At 40.2% G+C, this 22,044-nt stretch overlaps 1 protein-coding gene across 1 annotated transcript in view; it reads right to left on the reverse strand.

The window, feature by feature from the left end:
- Window positions 1-798: 798 nt before the first annotated feature.
- STK39 (serine/threonine kinase 39) overlaps window positions 799-22,044 on the reverse strand; it is a 121,694-nt gene continuing 100,448 nt past the window's right edge. Inside the window, exons 6-12 of the mRNA XM_039248792.1 lie at window positions 20,804-20,913; window positions 20,461-20,562; window positions 17,996-18,129; window positions 8,817-8,865; window positions 8,646-8,711; window positions 2,843-2,898; window positions 799-1,159 (exon numbers count right to left, since the gene is read on the reverse strand). Of these exons, the coding sequence (XP_039104723.1) occupies window positions 799-1,159; window positions 2,843-2,898; window positions 8,646-8,711; window positions 8,817-8,865; window positions 17,996-18,129; window positions 20,461-20,562; window positions 20,804-20,913 (878 nt within the window). The remainder of the gene's footprint in view (window positions 1,160-2,842; window positions 2,899-8,645; window positions 8,712-8,816; window positions 8,866-17,995; window positions 18,130-20,460; window positions 20,563-20,803; window positions 20,914-22,044) is intronic.

Consider the following 22,044-nt stretch of genomic DNA (forward strand, 5'->3'; position numbering starts at 1 on the left):
GGAACTAAAAAGCCTGCAACCACCCAGAACTATATTAATTTAAACTGTAAAATATAGGAAGATCTTAATCCTGTTGTCAAAATTGAGATTTTTGGTTTTGACATGAATTATTTAAAATACAAATGTTAGATTACTTTGACCTGTTAATAGAAATGAAATTTTAAATGAAAATAGTAATAAGAAGTACTTAAATCTTCACCCTTCAACTCTGTCCAGTAAAAACAAAACAAAACAAAAGAACAAAACACACACAGACTGACTAAGGTGCCTGGAACTCATTGCTCAGTAGGTACCTAACATACTTTGATTCTTGTTCTCCAAGTCTGAGACCTTGAACAAAGCCAAAAACTTTTGCTCAGTTTGCCTGGAACAGCCACACAGAACTAAAGCTCTTTACTGCCCTCTACTGGACAGACTTGGAACAAAATTACAGTACACCTCTGGTTTCTTGATAATCTATAATCTTCAATATATTATAAATTAGTTATAATATTATAAGGAATTTAAAAAAGCAATTTTTCAGAAATCCAGAGTCGTTTTCCCTCTTTATATGACTAAGAGTCATTTAGACTCTTCTAAAGAGCAAACTGGGAGGCTAGCTGGCTTTGGACTGCCACTATACGACAACTCGGTCAAGGCCCAACCTGAGTCTCAATTTTCAGTTCTGCCCACTAAAGAATCACACACCAGATGATATTTATTTATGCTCTTTTCCACTCGTACGTACTTCAAAATATGTATACTATTTTTTCCTTTTTAACCCAGTCTTAATAAACTATCATCCTGTCACTCAAGATTTCACTGGTTAGGATAAGGCTGCAGCGACTGACATAAATGTAAGCCAAATGCCTCACTTGGTGCATGAAGGAGCACAATACACAGGAGTTGCTCGCTCTTGTCTCCCCATATTCCCACAGCTGCCATCTCCACAACCTTTCTCGCTCTGGCAGTGCATATTCTGCACCCACATCCTAAGGCATCTATCTCTGCTACTCTGAGTACACCTTGTGCTGCCTGCACTGTGCTCCCCACTGAATGGTGAGCTTCACTGCCTGCACTGTGTCCTTTATCCACTTGCACCTCAGTGCCCATTACTGGTAGCATGTAATGGCGGCAGCCATTACAACAGCCACAGGAATGGGAACAGCAGCAGTGGTACCTGTGGTACGGCAATGAAAAATGTTACAAAAACAATAATGACATTTTAACAATAAAACTATAATAATAAAGCAATATATGTGATTATAATAATAAAATTCACTATGATTATGATAATAACCAGTGCCATTGGTTATTTTGTGCCAGCCAACCACTGTGTCACACACTTCCTATGCCTTACCTGAAAAACGCAGGTAGGTATCATTACTTTCTCCATTTCATGAAGGAGAAGCTGAGCTTCTGGTAGGTTTTGACAACCGCTGATGCTATCAAACTCCCAGTAGCCAACCCTCTTCCCTTCAGAATCTCCAAAGCCTGTTTATCACCTTACTCCCCCCACATCTGCTGAAACCCTGGCAAACTTCCAGCTCCTACAATCATGTTTACAGCATCTCCTGGTGCCCAGGAATGGCGTGTGTTACATGGAAGACCATCTGCTGGTGATAATGACAAAAGTACCTCCCCTTTTCCTACTTAGACCATTTCACACTGTCTACCCTCTCCATCTAGATTTCCTTCCCACTCTCTGGCTTCTCTTCTTCCTCCTGAGGTCTGAGTTGGTGGAAAGAGCACAGAACCAGAAATAAGAACTGCCTCTAATTAGCCATGTGACTTCAGACAAGTCAGTTAGCCTCTCACAGTTGCATCTGCAAAGTGTAATAATGGTAATGGCTACCCAATCTGTCTTCAAGCACAGTTGTTTAGAATAAATAAGGAAGCATATGCGGAAGTGATCTAAAAGCTGTAAATGAGTATTAGCTGTGTGTATTTGATTCTTAATATTCTTTGGTCTACACACACACACACACACACACACACACACACACACACACTGTACTTCTTTCTCATAGCAGAGAGGACTGGCTGCAGTAAATTCTGCACCTTGATGGGGCAGAAAGGAAAACAAGATGGTGTAAATAGGCAACAGAAATGAAATAATGAAATAATGGTGCTTGTCCTCCTTTCTGTACATCTCCATGGGCTTCTTCTCCATCCTATCCGAAGCAACAGCAAAAGAGAAACAACCTTCATCACCCACTTCACCTGCCCCACTACCAGGACTCCCCTCGCTCCCTATTTCAATGTGTGCTTCTAAACTTTCCACCTCTGTAGCCACAATACTCATTCCCTTATTTGTACGATAGCCACGGCAGCCTGTGCTGGACTGAGCACTCACAACGTGTCAAGCACAGTGCTGGACATCCTGCACAGATCGTCTCTCGTCACGGCCACACACAGGAAGTGTCCTTGGCTCCCTGTGACAGACTGGGCTCAGAGAGATTAGCCAGCTCACCCAGTGAAGGACACAGATCCAGCTACTGCGCTTCCACACCAGACACCATTGCTACTTCCCAGCTAAATCAAAACACCACACTGTAGCCAAGTGTTCCTTGTCCAAAAGATTGCGTAGAAATCATAGGGGATTCCTACCATTAATATCCTATGAATGTACAACCACAGTGACATAAAGCATAAATGTTCCCTTGAAAAACGACTAAGGACCCTGTACAGTAAGTACATTCACTTTACCTTTTAATGTTTAATATATATAATGAAAGAATGTAATATTAATGAATTCCTCCTATTAAGAAGTAATTGTGTTTATTACAGTGAAGAAGCTGGTGGGCGCCACCTTAAGCATGTGACCTGAGTTAATATCACCAGTAAAGGAATAAATCCGTACCACGTGACTCTCAACATGCAACGCTGAGAAGAACACAGCATCGCTCGGAGGTATTCCTGTGAACAAAAAGCATAAACTGAATCTAATCACAAAGAAACAGCAGAAAACCCCAAAAGGAGTGCCATCCTATGAAATAAATGGCCTGTATTCTTCAAAAGTGTGACTGTCTGTAAAAGGAAAGAAAAGGCATTCTAGGTTGAAGGAGAGAAAGGTAGACAACAGCTAAGTGATTCTGGATTGGACCTGGGCCAGATACATGATCAGTGACAAAACTGGCAAAATCTGTATAAGATCTGAATGTTAAAGAATAGTATTGTGTCAACATTAACTTCCTGATTTTGATAATTACACTGTTCTGTGAGAGAATGCCCTTGTTTTTAGGGAAAGTTCACTGAAGCATATTTAAAGATAAAAAGCATGATGTCTATAACTTTGAAATGTTTCAAAAGAGAGAGAGGAAATACATTCATAAATTTTTTGTACTATTTTTATAAATTTTTGTAAGCCCAGAGTTATTTCAAAATAAAACGTAAAAACAGGAAAGACACATCATGAACACACACTGAGTATTAAATAAGTATAAACTGTAACAATTCCTACCCATTACTTCCAAGCACATAGGAGGATCAAATGAAGCTAACTCCCTGGGTCCTTAATATGAAGCCAATTTTACAGCCTGATACAATAAGTTCTGGGACCCTCAAATATCACCCTACTTTCCAATCCACAATAGTTCCATCCAAATGCAGCAGTGATACATCTCTTTCCTTCTGACAGTGACTAATCATTTATAACTTCTCAATTTCAAAACTGAGAAAATCCAAATAAAAATCCTCCAGTGATTCCTCTTCCCATGAAAACACAGCAACCACCACAGAAAGAACAGTGCATTGCACTTCTCAGGACAATACGCTTTTTGGTTAAGCACTTGGCATTTAGGTATCTGTAGAGCTACTAACTTTTTACCTCTCTCCTGCCATCAAGGAGTTTTAGCTACAGAAGGAGTATGAATAGGAAAGTAAATGGTGATTCAATGTTCATATCACTAACATAAAGCAGAGATAGAGGCCAAGTGACACATAGATGGTCCTACAGAAAATGCACACCACCCTAGGCAGCAGCATTCATTTCTGACAGAATGATGTGTACACTCTTCCCCACCCAGGAAATCCACTAGGATACACAGTGGAACATCTCACGTTCAAGCATTCAAACCCCTGAAGACGGCTGGAAACAAGCCCCTAAAAAGTCACATGAGAAGGAGTAATGGCTATGAGGCCTTCTCTTCCCATGCACTAGGATAAGTGAAAAGTTGAAAAGAAATTATAGGTGTAATTAACCTTGTTCCCATGAGTCATTATTAGCACATTCTCACTTAGAATTCACAGAATATCTTGTAGTCCAGGATTTCCAAATCTCTCATTACCCTTCACCACATGCCTGAGGTCAGACAGAATTTCCCTTTCACAGACAGAAAAATTAGGGCAAAAATCAAGATGATCCCTAAGCAATACCGTCTGTCAGTGAAAGGACTCCCAAATAGGCCAAATACTCTGCCTCTAGGAGGAAAACAAATACCCCTAATGTCTGCAATGACCACACACACACTCACTAAATTACCAGGAAAGCTGTGCTGATCTGTATTTTTTTTCTGATTTAGAGGAATAACTCAGGATGAAGACAAGATCATCTACCCACATGAAATTACATGGCCCCCAACCAATGCTTCACATTCTGGCCAAACTACCTCTCTAGTCCCAAAGGACAGCATTGGTGGGCTCCCTGAGAACAGCTACAACTGGCCCTTCTCTCTTTCAAATATGAGAACTACTCATGTTAAAAAAAAAAAACACACACATATTGAAAAATATCTCTGATGAGGAAGAAAAGCAGAAACTGTCACTTATGATAACAAATTTCAAATCAACACAGGTTGCCCAATGCCCAGAGCTTGGTCATGCCCAGTTGTCATGTAAACATTGGCATATCAATGGATTGTCTGCTTCCATTTTTTTAAATATTTTTAATGTTTATTTATTTTTGAGAGACAGAGTACAAGTGGTGGGGCAGAGAGAGAGGGAGACACAGAATCTGAAGCAGGCTCCAGGCTCTGAGCTGTCAGCACAAAGCCTGATACGGGGCTCAAACCCACATGACCTGAGCCAAAGTTGGACGCTCAACCAACTGAGCCACGCAGGTGGCCTATGTCTGTTCCTGTTTTTCAAACAACAAATCGAGGAGACAAAAATCAGAGGACCAAGAGCAACAAGTAGCCTCTGAGGAACAAATCTACACAAGGAAATTAGAGCATGATCAACCAGAAAAGTAAGCAGCTGAGTGAATGTCAATAAAGGGAAGTCCAAAAATGGATGACACAACACTAAAAACTCTCGTACCATCTTTTACACTGAATTTACTTAAACATTGTAAGAACCTAAGACAAGTAAAGATATCCTACAACAAAGGTTTTCAATGCTCATGGTGATTAAAATAATATTTACTTCCACGTGGCCAAGTCTGCAGGAGAAGTTTCAAATAAGGAACAGCATGGTTGCTTACCAACATCACACACACCAAGGAAAGAGGGAGGTTTGTCTGCTACTAACAGGAATCCTAGGAACAAGTGTATGTCAAGCATTTTGGGTGAGTAAAAAAACACCTTCAAACGGCCTTTCCTTGGTACACTCAAGCATATGCGTTCACTGCGTTAGCAAGCATTTGTAGGCACTTGATATGAACAAGATATGCACTGTGATCGATGTTCTGGTCAGCATCCCTGCCATAGAGCCTATGGGCAAGGAGGGGAGTGTCACTAATGACCAAAGTGCAGTTTAAAATGAGACTTACAAGGGTGCTTGGGTGGTTCAGTTGGTTAAGCGACCAACTCCTGATTTCAGCTCAGGTCATGATCTCACAGTTCATGAGATGAAGCCCCACATCAGGTTCTGCACTGACAGCTTGGAGTCAGCTTAGGATCCTCTCCCTCTCTCTGCCCCTCCCCTGCTTGCATGTGTGCATGGGAGTCCTCTCTCTCTGTCTCTCTGCTTCTCTCTCAAAATGGATAAACTTTAAAATGAGAATTATAACAGAAAAACAGCAGACTTAATGAAGCTACAGACCAAGAATAACATTACTATGGGCCACTCTCATTTCTATGTGATGCTTAAAGAACTAAGATGTCCTCCCTTTACCCTTCTTGGTGACCCTGAGATGTGCGGCCACTTTCCATTTGAAGAGTTTAGGATCTGAAATGCAGAGGCAAGGAAATGGCAGAAGACACGCTTGAAACATCCCATGTCCCTGAACTCCAGGTGCCTGTTATTTATGATGCATACGAAATGGGGTCTGGGATGCACAGCACACTAATACGTAATAAATAATTTAAATATTTTTTAAAAGAAAGAAAATAAAGCCAGAGCCTGGAGAGCCTCTTCACTTTCTCAAAATGACAGACTCTCAAAGGTTAAGTGTAGGTTAGTGAGGAAAGCAGACGGAGTGAGAACTACAGGTGGTTGACTTGAGTTGGAGTTTAGAATATGAGGCTCAATGTTCAAAGGGTGCCGTGAATTCAAGGCTAGGGAGGTTGGTCTTTATTTCATAGGAAATTTACTTTTCATTTATGTGCTCTTGGGGTTTGTTTAACTTGGGGAACCACTTTTAAGCAATTAGTGACATGATCAGAAAATTACTCCAGTGGTAGTGTCTAAGAAGGAATACAAAGGAAGAAGAGAAGAGGGGAACCCAGTGGAAACCAGGAGGGAAACGTTCCATGCACTATGACAGAGGACTCAGGGAGGGAAAGGGTAGGCAGGACAGGGAAGGGAGGTCTCAAACACAAAAATAATCCCAGTGTCCTGAGGTTGGGGGACTCGGACAGAAACACAGAACACAGGAAGATAAGGTTTGGGAGCGGAGGGAAACCACTTGGAAAGCCTGCACCTGAGAGGCCAGGGGGCCACGAGACAGGACCTGGGGGTGTGTGCTAAAACAAGGTCTGGAGAGAAAATACACCAGGCAAACCCCGTCTGGGGGAACGGCTACTAGATGAGACCAGAAGAAACTAGTGAAACAGGCAGAGACCAACAGAAATGTTCTCTGAGGGCCATTCTAACCGAACGAGCCAATGGTTCCCTAACAGTATTTTTCAACTCTGACCAACACTTTAGATGCCTGATCAAAAGCCTCATGCTGGGACTGTCTACGTGGCTCAGTCAGTTAAGCGAGCAACTCTTCATCTCACAGTTCATGGGTTCAAGCCCCGCACTGGGCTCTGCAGAGACAGTGCAGGGCCAGCTTGAGGTTCTCTCTCTCTCTCTCTCTCTCTGCTCCACACCTGCTGATGTGTGTACACATGCATGTGCCTTCTCTCGCTCTCAAAATGAATAAGTAAACTTAAAAAAAATTTTTTTTAAGCCCCATGCTACGATCCCACATCCCAGGGAGAATTCTGCTGGCCCCCAGAGGCACTAGCATACCTATACAGAGTGGGCTGTTTCTTTTTTCTTTTTTTAAAATTCATTTTATTTGAGAGAGAGAGTGTGTGCACGCACACCAGCCTGTGAGCAGAGGAGGGGGGTGGGGGAGGGAGGGAGAGAAAGGGGAGGAAGGAGAAAGGGAGAGGGGGAGGGGGAGAGGGAGGGAGGGAGAGAGAGAGAGAGAGAGAGAGAGAATCCTAGATCCTTGATCAAGACAGGGGGCTTGAGCCCACGACCCTGAGATCATGACCTGAGCCAAATCTTGATTTGGCACTCAATCAACCGAGTACCCAGGCACCCACACTCCTTTTTTTTTTTTTCCTCATAGTCGGTCATTTCTTAAAATCTACTTTTAAATCTGTTTCAAATAATTTGAAGGCATCTGCTAAATGCACTGCATACAGAATGCTTTAGAAAAGGCAACGTCTGGAATGTAACATTCAGAGTTACTTCACCTAGGCATGATGAGATGCAATCTCGAATGCATACTTGTCTGCTGGTTTTATTTCAGAGCATACAATGCAGATTCATATCGGCTTCCCCTATAACTATTAACCATAAAGGAAGGGGGGAGGAACCTTCCTTTCTAAATCTCTGATTACATAAAGACTTTAAATTATAAAATCTAATATAATTTTGAAACCAAATTAAACCAAACCAGAAGTTAAATTTCATATCATAAGGAAATCAGTAATTACAAAGAAATAAAATTCTGGATAAATATGTAAATAAATACACTCACACATACACACCATTAAAAAAAAAATCTAAAGCCAAGAATGGAAAGTTTTTCAGGTAATCATTAACATGATTTAGTTACCATCAGATAAATTACAAGAGGGGCCAGGGTCTTTGATGAGGAAAGAACCAATATCCCACAGACACTCAAGATAATTGTTAAATTTGTAAATAAAATTGGATTAAAAGTAAGATAAGCACTGAAGATAGATTCTGGTGTTTCTTTTTATCATTTCAAACTGCTTCAAAATGACTTGCCTGCACTTCTATAAAATCCAAAGGAAAGATATTCAAGGATCTTTCACCTCTCCATGCCTCCTCACAATCCCCTCCCCTCCGACCTTCTTTAAGCAAAGCTGAAAATGGAAAAATGAAATCATTCAAGTTTCACATGGTTTCCACAAACATATTCAGGACAAGCCGGAGATACCCAAAAGGCAAAGTGCAGCTATCTGAGGAATCGCTAATCAGAGAGCCTCTAAATAACACATCCTGAGTATGTGGCAATGTTGTTCCTATTTGTCTGTGGGCTTCATATCCCCGGGTAGGGAGGAGCCCCCTGCTGGGTCACAAAGGCTAGGGCCGCTTACCTTTTTGGCTCTTTGGGCTATGTCTGGTGTTCTTGTAAGCAGCTTCTCAATCAGGTACTCTCTGTTCTGCAAAAGAAATATTCCCAACAGTTTAACACCAAATAGCGTACACAGAAGTTCACAGTGATTTCAAAATAGCAGATTTACATGGGGTTATTTTAAGCATGTTACCTTGGCTTTCTGGAAGAATTTGCATTTTAAAAGTTCTGCTGCTGTGGGCCTGAAAGATCAATAATAAATTAGAGTTGAAACAATGACCACTCAAAAAATACACTGCCTTGATGAAACAACTGAATCTCAGAATATTTCTGGAAAACCAGTTTCAGTAACAGCAAAATCGGAAAATAAATTAATCATAAGCTGGCACCAAATCAAACAGTGCTGATTTTCCAGTCCTTTCCAAATACTCTACTGCAAAACACATAAACTCCTGTATGTTAAATATCTGGGGCACGATCAATTTTCCATCCTTCATCCTTACACTTCAACTAAGTGAATTCAGTGTTTCTAAAAGGTGGTAGACTGACACATCTGTGAGCCAAATTCCTATATTTATTAAGAAGCTGTGCAAGCTGCAATGTGACCTTGTCAAAGAAACTATAGTCTAGAGTGTCATATGATTCCCCAAGAGCAGCAGTTACTGCAAGGGGTCCGTGACACGTGGAAAAGCTCTGTCTGCCCACCGAGTGAGGTGTACACGCCCTACTTACTGATTCTCGGGGGAAGGTAAATGTGAGGGTGATTCATAAAATGCAAATTCATTTAAAAGCAATACTGGATTGGTCTGACTGTCTCCTCATGGTGTCATTTAACGTGTTTCTCTATCCTCTATTTCCTATAAATTAAAAGTTAGGTCTAAACACTTGACTATATTGCATCAAGCACGTAGGGGAAGAATCCTTCACAGATGACGCCGTTGCCTTCTCCCCACGGCACATCAGAGGCACATGATGTTACATTAACTCACTAACTGGGAGCGATGCTAAGTTTAACCAATGATCCCTGGACCTGAGACCTGTCCATTGTCAAGGTATGTTTTCACCAGTGCAATTGGCAAGCATTCTATTGGGTAATACGTTGGCATTGTAGCAATGTTCCATTCCCCTAACAATTTTAGCACCTTTGTCTTAAATGATGATTTCCTAACAGGTGGCAGAACGCTGATTTTCTACTTCTATCATTCTTTTATTAAATGGCATTCTTGCATAAAGAATAGCTTCCTTCCTCAATCGTTCCTTCCAAAAGAAGCAGCCGAGCAGACAGAATCAGATAAATCTAGAGTATAAGACAATCAGCCAACCAGCCTGATCTCCTCAAGGTCAGTGTCATAGAGGAAAAGGAGAGAAGGGAGGGGACTGTTCCCTATTAAAGAAACAAAACCAAATCCCACAGGGAACCCTTGACTAAATCCTGTGTTTGAAGGGGAAGGGAGAGAAGCAACAAAAGACATTTGGAAATAATTAGAGAGTATGTGAATAAGTTAGGTTATTAACATGATTTTAGGGAATTATTGGTCGTTTTCTTGGGTGTGGGAAAGTATTGTGGTTATGTAGGTACACATTTTTATTTGCAGGGAATGCAAGCTGAACTATTAAAGTCTGTTACTCACTTTCAAACTGTTCACCAAATAAAATGTAGATAAAGAGATAGACCAGATACAGAAAATGTTCATGACTATTGCTTTCAGGTGGTGCTATAGAAGCAACTACCATACTATTTTTTTCACCTTTTTGTATTTAAAATTTTTCATAATAAAAAAAAAACTGGGGAGGCGAAAGGGAAGCATTACTGAATATTATGAGTATTTTTTTGGGACATGATTACCGAAGGTACAAAAGGTGCTGTTTAGAAGGAGTCCTCTTCCTTGAAAAGACTGCAAACCACTGCTTGGGAACCAGGAAGCTCCATTGAAGTGTTTCCAGGGACTAAACCCAAGCATATGTAAGAATTAGGAAACGTTGTAGGTGCATCACTGTAGAAACGGTGTTAAGTCTACAGGGGCACATTTCTGTGCAAAGAAACTTTCTATTTAAATTGTTATTGCTCTTTTCCTCAGCTTCAAGTGGAACAGTGGCTAGAGGTACCTGTCCAAGAACCCCGAACCACCAGGTCCACTGCAATAAACTGCTGTTAATTGCCAACTGCTTTGAGTAAATACAGGTCCAAACAACAGGTGGGCCACGCCTGACATTCTGTGTGCCACACCCCCTCAGTGAGCTTGTCCAGATTCACGAACCCCTATCTTGTTACACACGCACTTGGACTAAAGATGATAGTGTTACTGTACATGATTTAACTGTGGCTGTTATTTTAATGTGCACTCTTACTGATCATCAGCAATGATCATCAGGCAATGTGCCTGACCTCCAGCTACTCCAAATTCATCCTTCATCCTCCTTGTAAATATTTATTAAGCATCTACTATCTGTCAGGCACATGCTAGGTGCTAGGCATACTGTAGTGAAGACGACAGATGCAAATACTACCTTCAGCAACGTATAAGCTGGCAGTTAAGAGGTAGCGTGTGTGGTGCAGCTGTAAGAGGGATGTCAGAGCATTCAAGCACTAGAATGGAGCTCTGGCGGAAGGGGAGGGCCGCACAGAAAACCTAAGGGCAACCATTACACACTGTGCTGAGACTTGATGTCATGTCTGGCACCTCATAACATGAAACCAACTTTCAAAGACCAAGGGGCATACAAAACAAATTAGATTGAACTTTTTTTAAGTTAAAAGGAACCCAAGAAAAGCAAGATGATTAAGAGACTCAAGGTCACCAATGTGGTCGAAAACTTTCGTTGCCTCTGGTCAATTCAGTTACAACAGCCCCCCAGCCAGTCTCTCTGCTACATCTCTCTTCTGCATTCTGGCCCAACACCTACCATGCTCCAGAGGTGGCTTCTGTAAAAACCCATCTGCACGGACTTCAGTGGCCTGAGAGCTGCTGGCATCTCCATCCTCCACCCTCATTTCGCACCGCACCCCACGTGAACTCTGTCCTCCGGCTACACGGACCTTCCCACCCTGTTTCTGCTCTTTCATGACAAAGCACACGCTGCTTTTCTTGCTTTAAAATTTTTGATAACCAACTGGCACAGCCTTGCTCATCAGTCAAGAACCAATTTAAATGTCATTTTCTTCAGAGATACTTTTATCAGCTCCTACAAGTAGAATTCATTGCTCCCTGCTCAATGCTCACACACCAAGCTACCCACATACTCCTATTCTGTAATTACCTGTTCCTCTGTTTTCCCACCTCCACCACACTAGGTTATAAGCCCTTTCAGGCAAAGGACCACACGGCATTCATTTTTTTATATCCCCGATGCCCAGCACAGACCAGAAAACTACTACAGCTCAATTCTACAACATAATCAAGTACAAGGCAGAAGTGATGCTACTAGAGAGTTGAACACAGAAACTACAACATCTAAATCCAAATTTGGTCAACCAAATTCTAAGCATCTGTTCAATAGAGTAGGAAACAGGAGAATGAGGCAATGAAAATAAGACTCGTGCTAACAAACAAACAGAAAAGGGTAAGTCCCAAAGTGGAGAGCCACATGCCCCCCTTGCTCTTCTGCAACTTGCCTCCTCCTTCCACAAACTTAGGGTGAGGTGTAGGTCCGTAATGCAGAGAGAAGGCTAGCAAATGCCAGACATACCTGGAGATACAGGGAAAATACTTTTCCTTCCCCAGCAAGGTCATTCCTATGGTGACCAAAATTGTAAAGGGGAAAAGTGTGCTACAAAGAAAACTTCTTTCTCTGAACTCTCCATTCTTAACCCTCAACAATAAATACACTCAATCACATAAGAAATGAGATCTGGTTTAAAGAAGCCACATTCTTTTTTGTATAGGCTAAATATTTATGTTAGCAGGTCATACAGGTCATAGAAAATAATAGGTCTACTCCATGCAGAGAAGAACTAAATTGCAGGTTCTTTGTGTGCTCAAATTAACTCGAGTGTGTATAGCTTTGGGGGCAGAATCATACAAGTGCCCAGCTAGCTCCAAAAGAAAATATGGCAAAACACAACTGGAAAGAAAGGGAAAATGAGGGAGGAAGAAAGTGATAGAAGGTATGAGAGAAGGTAAAGTGCACGCTGCCAATCTGACTTTAGTTTTTTCATGTTTTGTTTGCTTGTGTGTTTTAGTTTTATGCTATAGAAAACTACCAGTCCAGGATTAATATGAAACCATCAATGCTGCCTGCCTCTTAGCTGAGTACCACATAAGAAAAAGAATTCTGCAAGCACATTAGGTCTGACATGGCTGCTAACAATTTTCAAACAATAAAACATAATATAAATATAGACACTATTTTACAAGGAAAGCTAAAATGCTATAGCAGCAACCCAAATAATGGTACAGGCTATGAATGCGGATTCAATTTTAAACCCTTAAAAACAATGCAGTAGTCTGCAAGTACCAACATTCTCAGAAGAAAATATCTTAAAGGATTCAGTTAATACATATGGATGAACCAAAGTCCACTGAGACTTAAAATAATTTTCAAAGGATTCAGGATGAACATGATACAGTTTAAGTAGTTCTAACAATGTGCATTATAATTTCTAACATCTCACTGACCTCAGGCAGAGCTGCAGCTCTCAGCCTGCCCTCCCCCACAAAAGAAATAATCATGTTTTATTCACTTCTAATGAAATTATCTATGTGACATCCACCTTCTTGTTGCTCAAAGAAAATACGGTCTCTTTTTATTGTTGCCATCCATATTAAGTATGTAATCTACAAGATTAAGGCTCATTTTTTAAGAAACAGTAAAATGTTCTGCTATGCAAATATAAGCACTTCTTAGTCCATGCCAATGCAGAGCACGGACTTGGATGAGGCAAACAGCTCCAATACCCAGGCCCTCTTTTACTAGGAAAGTTCCATGAGCTCCCAAGGTTGGCAGAAAACACAGCTCATTCTTAGCTGGCCTGAGGGCTCCTACATAGGACTGAATCTGTCCTGGTCACTGTTCCCTTGTGACAGGTTTCTGTATGTTGCCAAAAAGGTACTCAGCATGGGGCACCTATGTGGCTTAGTAGGTTAAGCATCCAACGGTTCATGGGTTTGAGCCCCACATCGAGCTCTGAGCTGACAGGATTCTGCTTAGGATTCTCTCTCTCTCTGCCCTTTCCCCACACGTGCACATGCACGTGCTCTCTCTCTCCCTCTCAAAATAAATGAATAAAAACTTTAAAAAAAACAAAACAAAGACCAGCGTTTTGGTACCTATCAACTACTTTTAGATTATAAATAGATGATCTATATAAGAAATCAATGAAAATTATAAAAAATCTTGCATTTACTACTCAACCCACTTGAATCTGGTTTGTTTCTGAAATACTCATCAAGGAGTCCAAATCTTTCCCAAATTGCAAGCTCCCAGTTGTCTCCAGTTCCTCAAGAAATATCAAATATGTAATACAAACCCAACACTGTGGACAGAAAGTCATAAAGATGAATGACACATGTTCTGCTTCTAAAAAACTTAAAAACTTATGAGAAAATTGGATGTGTAAATCAATAAATTTACATCGTGTGGTAAGTGCTACAAGAGACATATCCTCAACATACTGTAGGAAAACAAAGAGTTGTAATAAATCCACTCAGTCAGGAAGAAAACAGCAAATGGCGAAAAATAATCCTAATTTCCTGAATACTTAGGAACCTCTAGGCCCTATGTTATCCTCTTTAAGTGAATTATCATATTCCATTCCCATGACAATCTTATGAAGTAGATGTTATTAGGCCCATTTTACAGAAGAGGAAATTAAGTCATGCAGATGATGACAAAGTAGAGCTAGGAATCCCACCCAGATTTATCTAACTCTAAGAAGATGGGGACTTTCAAGTAAGTGTTAAAGGAGGGTGCGAGGAATATAGAGGAAGAGTGTTTGGATAACAGAAGCAAAGGCAGAGAAGACAGGAAATAGTCATGGCTTCTTGACTAACTGTGTAGCAATTAAATGTTTACTTACTTAGTAATGAATACATATTTTAAAACTGCATCCTAAATATAATTCAACAATATTGTTTATTTCCATTCTCATACTTCATGAATCTTTTTTCCTCAAAATTTCCCACATCCATGCCATTTCATTAAAAAAAAAAAAAAAGAATCACCTGAGAAGCTGCTATTAACAAATGGGCAGAGGGCCTGAACAGACATCTTTCCAACATACAGATGGCCAACATCTGAAGATGCTCAACATCACTCATCACTAGGGAACTGCAAATTAAAACCACAATGAAAGAGTAGTCTGGATGTTGAGTCAGCAGAGCATTCAACTCTTAATCCCAGGGTTGTGAGTTTGAGTCCCATGTTGGGGTAGAGTTTACTTAAAAAAAAAAAAAATTAAATTAAAATTAAAAAAAATAAATGACCTTACACACCAGTCAGAATGACTAGTCAAAAGGTAAGAAAAGAGTGTTGGCAAGGATGTGGAAAAAAAGAACCCTCACACACACTGTTAATGAGAATGCAAATTGGTGCAGCCACAGTGGAAAACAGTATGGCGATTCCTCTAAAACTTAAAAATAGAACTATCATATGATCTAGTAATTCTACTGCTGGGTATTTACCCAAAGAAAACCAAAGAAAACACTAATTCGAAAAGACACATGCACCCCTATGTTTATTGCAGCATTATTTACAATAGCCAAGATATAGATGCAATTCACATGTCCACTGATAAGACAGATGGATAAAAGAAGATGTGGTGTATGAATACAATGGAATACTACTCAACCATAAAAATGATTGAGATTTTGCCATTTGTAACAATATGGATGGATCTAGACGGTATAATGCTGAGTGAAATAAGTCAGTCAGAGAATGACAAATAACCACCTGATTTCACTCATATGTGGAATTTAAGAAACAAAACAAGAAAAACAAATAAAACACTCTTTTTTTTAAATGTTTTATTTATTTCTGAGAGAGAGAGAGAGAGAGCGTGAGCAGGGGAGGTTCAGAGAGAGAAGGAGATACAGAATCTGAAACAGGCTCCAGGCTCTGAGATAGCTGTCAGCACAGAGCCCGATGCAGGGCTCGAACCCACGAGCTGCGAGATCATGACCTGAGCTGAAGTCGGATGCTTAACTGACTAAAACAGACTGTTAAATACAGAGAACAAACTGCTGGCTGTCAGAGGGAAGGTGGGTGTAGGGATGGGTAAAATAGGTGAAGGAGACTAAGAGTACATTTATCGTGATGAGCACTGAGTACTGTATAGAGCTGCTGAATCACTATATTGTACACGAGAAACTAATACAACACTGTACGTTACTTATACTTCAATTAAAAAACAAAGAGTCCCCTAAGAAGTTGGTGTACCACTGACACTCTCTGTTTGTTACAGAGGACAACTACACAAGTGAGATTAGATTATGTTATAACGAAAAAAATCTAAAAGAAACTCTTAAACTATTAATACTTTGTAAATCAGTAAGTTCCTATAAAAGTGTACTCTGAAGGAAAGACTTTGTAAGAATTCAAATATATGGTGCAAGGTTCTAATTGAGAATTTTTTTTTTTTCCTTTTTGGTGAGGTGGGGGGAACCTGATATTTGAGCTCATATAATATATTTAACACCTGGGAAGTTTAAAGATAATTAAGAAACAAGGATGGCTCACTAAATATAATGTATAATAATCTAATCTAATTTATTCTAAGTTACAAACCTCCTAAAGAAATCTATTGTTGTATCATTAAGTATACCAGCATTTCTACCCTACAGTATTTTTCTGAGGTGGAATTGGGTGACATTACACATCATCACCACTAGGTGGGATCTCAACCAGTTTGAGAATCACAAAGACCATCTGCAGTAAAGCAGGGCTAACAGGAAAGACAAGTACTTCTCTCCTTGGGCTTTGGAGGATCGAATTGTTTCCTTGGTGATGCCAAAAATTTATGTTTGGAGAGGACACCAAATACAAAGTGAAGACAAACATGTGTTGCAGAACAAAATTAGAATCTAAGAGCATTTTCACCCAACAGGAGAGTGAAGAAGTAAGCTCAATGAAAGATCAGTATAACTTCAGAGGAAAAAACGAGCCTTACAAATCAAATAGTAAGGGCAACTAAGATGTTGCCGCAAAAATTGCCTATTGGTGTGACAAAACAACTATCCCTTTAACAATAAATAATTTCAAGATGCTTAATAGCAGTCTTTAGACCTATCTCCATGAGAATGGTGACTGATAAAGAAAAGATTCAAGGCAAATTCAACAAAATGTAAAGGAATGAAGATAGTGGCTACGAAGAATGGGTAACAAAATGGAAATTATGTTTAATCGAGAGTAGGGTTTCCTACTCAAACAACAGAGTAGTGTGCAAAGATTTAGAAAACACTGAAGTTTCATAAAGGATTTAAGAATACAAGGATCCCTCCGTCTGAAAGCAAGGCTCTTCCCTGAAACAGAAAGCTTCGGGAGAGAAGCCAGTATTTACATTTTCAAATCTAAGTATCAAATTGAGCCCTTGGGTGGAGGAGGGGGCCAGTAACTTCTTAGAGGCCTCTCCGGGTGTGTAGTCCAGGCTGACTGTACGCTGGCACCGTACCACACACAACCTAGCTCTACAAAGGGACTCTACCCAGGCCAAGGCTTGTGGGCCTCATGTCACATTCTTCTTTAAGTGATAAAAGACATGGCACTATATTATCACTTGCCAGGATATTTCGACGTCACAGAAATTAAGAAGGAAGAAACAAACTCAGAAAACAGACACTCTATGGAGCAGGGCAGTAACCCAAGAATAAAGAGGAAACACTAACGTTGATTTCAAACCATTTGCTCCTGTTTATATGATTAATGTTTCTAATGCAAAAATCTTAATCTTCTTTACTGATAATCTTTTAAACAGCACAACTTGTTCTGCAACTAAAAGGAAGCTCATGCAAAATTCAATAGCTCTGCCTGGTTTAGACTGGAGCTAGCAGGATATTCGAATCCTGAGAGGTCAGCTCAACCTACACAGTACAGAATATTAGCTCAGCTTCTGAGTATGCCAGTGCCAATTTCTTTTGATTTCTGTTTTATTTCATTTCCTTTGATGACGGAGCCCACACCTAACAAACACAGTGAATCTTCTGAACATTAAAAATTTTCCTCTGCCTCTCCTTCATCCTCACTCACGTCTCTCCCTCCTGGACCCACCCTGTCTTCCACGAACAGGTTGGAAACCAGGGGCCAGAGCAGGGTTTCTCTTGAACTAGGAGTATCTTTCAGGTGTCTTGATATAGCCTTTTCCCGTGCACAAACAACGCTTTGTCGTGATTCAAACCAGGTCGTTAACTCATCCACTATCATCCACTAAGTTTGACATACCTTTTAGAAGGATCTTTCTGAAGACACAGGGAAAGTAACTTCCTAAAGGACTTGCCGTACTTTTTCATCATTTCCTTATCCTCTACTCCTGTTTCTAAAGTGGGTGGATCATTCTGCAAAGTCAACATTAACACCTGCAGCAGAAACAGACACCAAGACAGAATCTCAGTACAGCAATTGCTACAGTCAGGTCTTTATAATCTCTGACAAAGACCATCCTTGATTTAGGTACAAACATGCTTTCCCATGATTTTAACCTTCCAGAAAGTGTGGACTGAAAGTATTCATTTCCCTTTGCAAATCTGTTCAGTGTGCCCTTTCACCTTTTTGTTATTCCATTGACAGAACTTACAAAATCTGTTCTGTGTGTTAAGAATGATCTCCCAAAGCAGCCAGGACAGAACTTCTGGGAACTGGCTCTCGCACAGCCCAGAGGAGCACGTAGCTCCAGCACAGCCTTAGCGAGGGCCCGGGCTCCGGCTGGGAACGTGCGGGGGGAGGTGGAGGCCCAGAGCCACAGTTCATGTGCACGGGTCATTCATAAGTAAGGAATCGCCCGTACTCAAGCCTTCTGTTAACACGCTGCCAACCCTAAAAATAAATCCACAACATCCCAGAAGGTAACACATGATTTCCTTTTCTCTCTTTTTTTTTTTTTTTTTTAAACTGAGAAAACTTACAGAATATTGCTTAAAGGCCTGGCCAAATTGAGACAGTAAGACACTGAAAGACAGCCAGAATATGAGTTACTAAAAACCATAACCAGAGCAAAAGGCCACGCTGCTTTTGGAGGGGAACAAAACGAAATCGAAATACAGTTTCAAATCAAAAAGGTAAAACTTCCATTCGTTCACACTAACATCAAAACTACTTGCTTTAAAAAAGAGCAGAATTTGTAATAAACTATTGACCTCTAAAAGGAATAAACCTCATTAATGCATAAATTAGCCTTAATTTATGCAAATATTATACATGCCAAGACTCTTCTCAAACACTTTCAGATGTGTGAATAGATGAAGGATTACAGTGACAATTTATTGTTTGTGGAAGACAACAGCAAACAGAAGAAAGTGGGAGAGCTGTGAAGACCAAACAGAGCCCCGCAGGACAGAACAGCAGGCTGGGGTCAGCAATATGATTTTGGAGCCGGATGGGAAACATGAAGGAGTGGGGAAAGAAAAGAAACAAGAAAAAAGAAAAAAAATAATACAGAAAAATCGATGGAAGTAAAAGTCCTGAGTCACTTTAGTGCTTTTTTCTCTGAAAGGTCATTTTAATTACATCTCAACTTTAAATTTTCTGCTAACAAAAGCAGGTACGTATACACGCACACACCCTGACTTTAAGTATGTTAAAAATATGTATATAGAGAAAAGAGTAATGTAATGAACTACACTAAAACCTTAACAGGGATTGTCTGTGGTTGGTGAGATTATGAATGATTATTCTCTTCTTTATTCTTATTTGGACTTCCAAATTTTCTCCAGTAAGAATGTATTAACTTTTTAATCAGTAAGATTATCTAACTTTTTTTATCCTTGTTTTTTTTTTTATCCTCATAAAAATTTCCAGCATTTTCCTAGGAAGAAGCTGAAACAAATACAGACGGTACTCTCCGTAAAATACTTTTATAATTTTCACTCAACTATTTCAGCCCCCAAATAAAATCTAATCAGGTAAAACAGCCCTGATTTACCATCTCAGAACTGAGTGAAATAATGATGTAGGCCAGTTAAAAGAGTAACGAAAGGGGTGCCTGGGTGGCTTAGTCGGTTAAGCGTCCGACTTTCGCTTGGGTCATGATCTCGCGGTTCGTGGGTTCGGGCCCCGCGTCGGGCTCTGTGCTGACTGCCAGCTCAGAGCCTGGAGCCTGTTTCAGTCTGTGACTCCCTCTCTCTCTGACCCTCCCCTGCTCACGCGGTCTCTCTCTCTCTCTCCTAGAAATAAATAAAACCTTAAAAAAAAAAAAAAGAGTAACGAAAGTCTGAAAACAGTATCCAGATGTAGGTTGTTGCCTAAAAACACTGGGCTCACTTATTTCAGATGAATCACCAATACGACAGTATGAGCACATGGGTGAAATGTTACAGATCATTTGGGGAAATCCATCTGCAGATGATACACTATAATCTATTTTTAGATTTTCCTTGGAGGTCCGGGGTATTCTGCTCTCAGAGGAGTAATGACCAGCATGTGTCACAGTTCTCAATCTCCATCCACCAATCCAATCACACTCTTCAGACAGTTCTGTGCTAAGAATGTCAAAGCGAGCTTCAAAGCTGGGAATTGTACCGCTTGTGTCCTATTTTGTCCACTGAGAACATCAGACAACATTTAACTTGGCTACATTCCTCCATTAATTCTCCTCAGGTCTAAGAGAAAAATGACTATGTTTAAAAGAATTACAGAACCGATTCTATTAAACCCTATTTCAAGCCCAACATATCATTTCCAATTGTAATTACTTTCATAGGAGGGTATTTGTGATAAGGTGCTGCTCCTGTAGCTAATTCAATGGCAGTTATTCCAAAACTCCACATGTCGGCCTTGAAGTCATAGCCTCTCACCTGAAAAAAGAACCAGGAAAAAACACAATTATAAAATTGGCAGGTCACACAGCTTGAAGTCAGGAGTCTATAGCATTTATGTACCACTTCGATATTACTTTGCTAAGGCTCAGCAATCAGGAATTAAATCTGAATTACATGATGCATTCTAGTAAACTGAATGGTTTGAATGAAATTTTAGTGTATTTAATGATACAAAAACATCACTTTTTAATATTTTATTTATTTATGTATTCTTTACCTGTTCCATGACTTCAGGGGCCATCCAGCACGGAGTACCAACAAATGTTTTTCTTACTTTATTCCGGGTAACATCACCCCCTGTTGCTAAGAATGCACTTACCCCAAAATCTAAAAGAAAAAAAAAAAAGCACCATTATTTTATATAAAACAAATTTTGGCTTCAGAAACATCTCTTTTCCTGGTGAGCCTTCCCATGATGATGAATTAATTGTCCCAAACACCAGGGAGCTCTCTCAGGGACACGCCAAGGCAGACCTGCCATCTGCCACCCTACACTTTAGACCACACCAGCGTAAGTAATGGGTCAGCAAGCCCACCAGTCTGGAAGCTTAGTGTACCAAATTTTATTTTCTATCAAAAAGGTATCAAAAGTCATAACTAACCATAATGGATGACAGCAATAAAAATAATAACACATTCTTAATGCCCTAAATATAAAGCATCTCAGTTTTTAGCTGAAATCATTTATAAGAGTAGCACTGGAAGCAGTAAAAATAGTATGTAAGGTAGTTTCCGGGGCACCTGGGTGGCTCAGTCATTTAAGCATCCAACTTTGGCTCAGGTCATGATCTCACAGTTCGTGGGTTCGAGCTCCGTGTCAGACTGTGCTGACAACTCAGAGCTTGGAGCCTGCTTCAGATTCTGTGTGTCTCTCTCTTTCTCTCTCTCTCTCTCTCTCTCTGACTCTCCCCTGCTCATGCTGTCTCTATCTCTCTCTCAAAAATAAATAAAACATTAAAAAATTTTTTTTAAGTATTTAAGGTAGCTTCCTTTTTTTTAAATATTTATTTTTGAGAGAGAGAGAGAGAGAGCAGGGAGGGGCAGAGAGAGGAGACACAGAATCTGAAGCAGGCTCCAGGCTCTGAGCTGTCAGCACAGAGTCCGTCATGGGGCTCGAACTCATGAACCATGAAATCATGACCTGAGCTGAAGTCAGACACTTAACCTACTGAAACACTCAGATGTCCCTGTGATGTAGTTTCTTTTTTTGTCTTTCTTTTACGATGATTATTTTCTAGTCTCTAATTCCACATCACCAAGTTTGGGGAGTGGGTTTTCTTTTTCCTTAGGGTGGTTTGGGGGATGGGTGAAATAAAGAGGATTAGTTCACTTATGGTGATGAGCAGAGTAGTGTCTATAATTGCTGAATCATTAAACTGTCCACCTGAAATTAATTAACACTGTATATTAATTATAGCTCAATAAAAATTTAAAATAAAGGATAAATAACATTCATCT

This window comes from Hyaena hyaena, unplaced genomic scaffold (genome assembly GCF_003009895.1).
Source record: "Hyaena hyaena isolate Hyena2069 unplaced genomic scaffold, ASM300989v1 scaffold_317, whole genome shotgun sequence".
In the NCBI taxonomy this organism is placed as follows: Eukaryota; Metazoa; Chordata; class Mammalia; order Carnivora; family Hyaenidae; genus Hyaena; species Hyaena hyaena.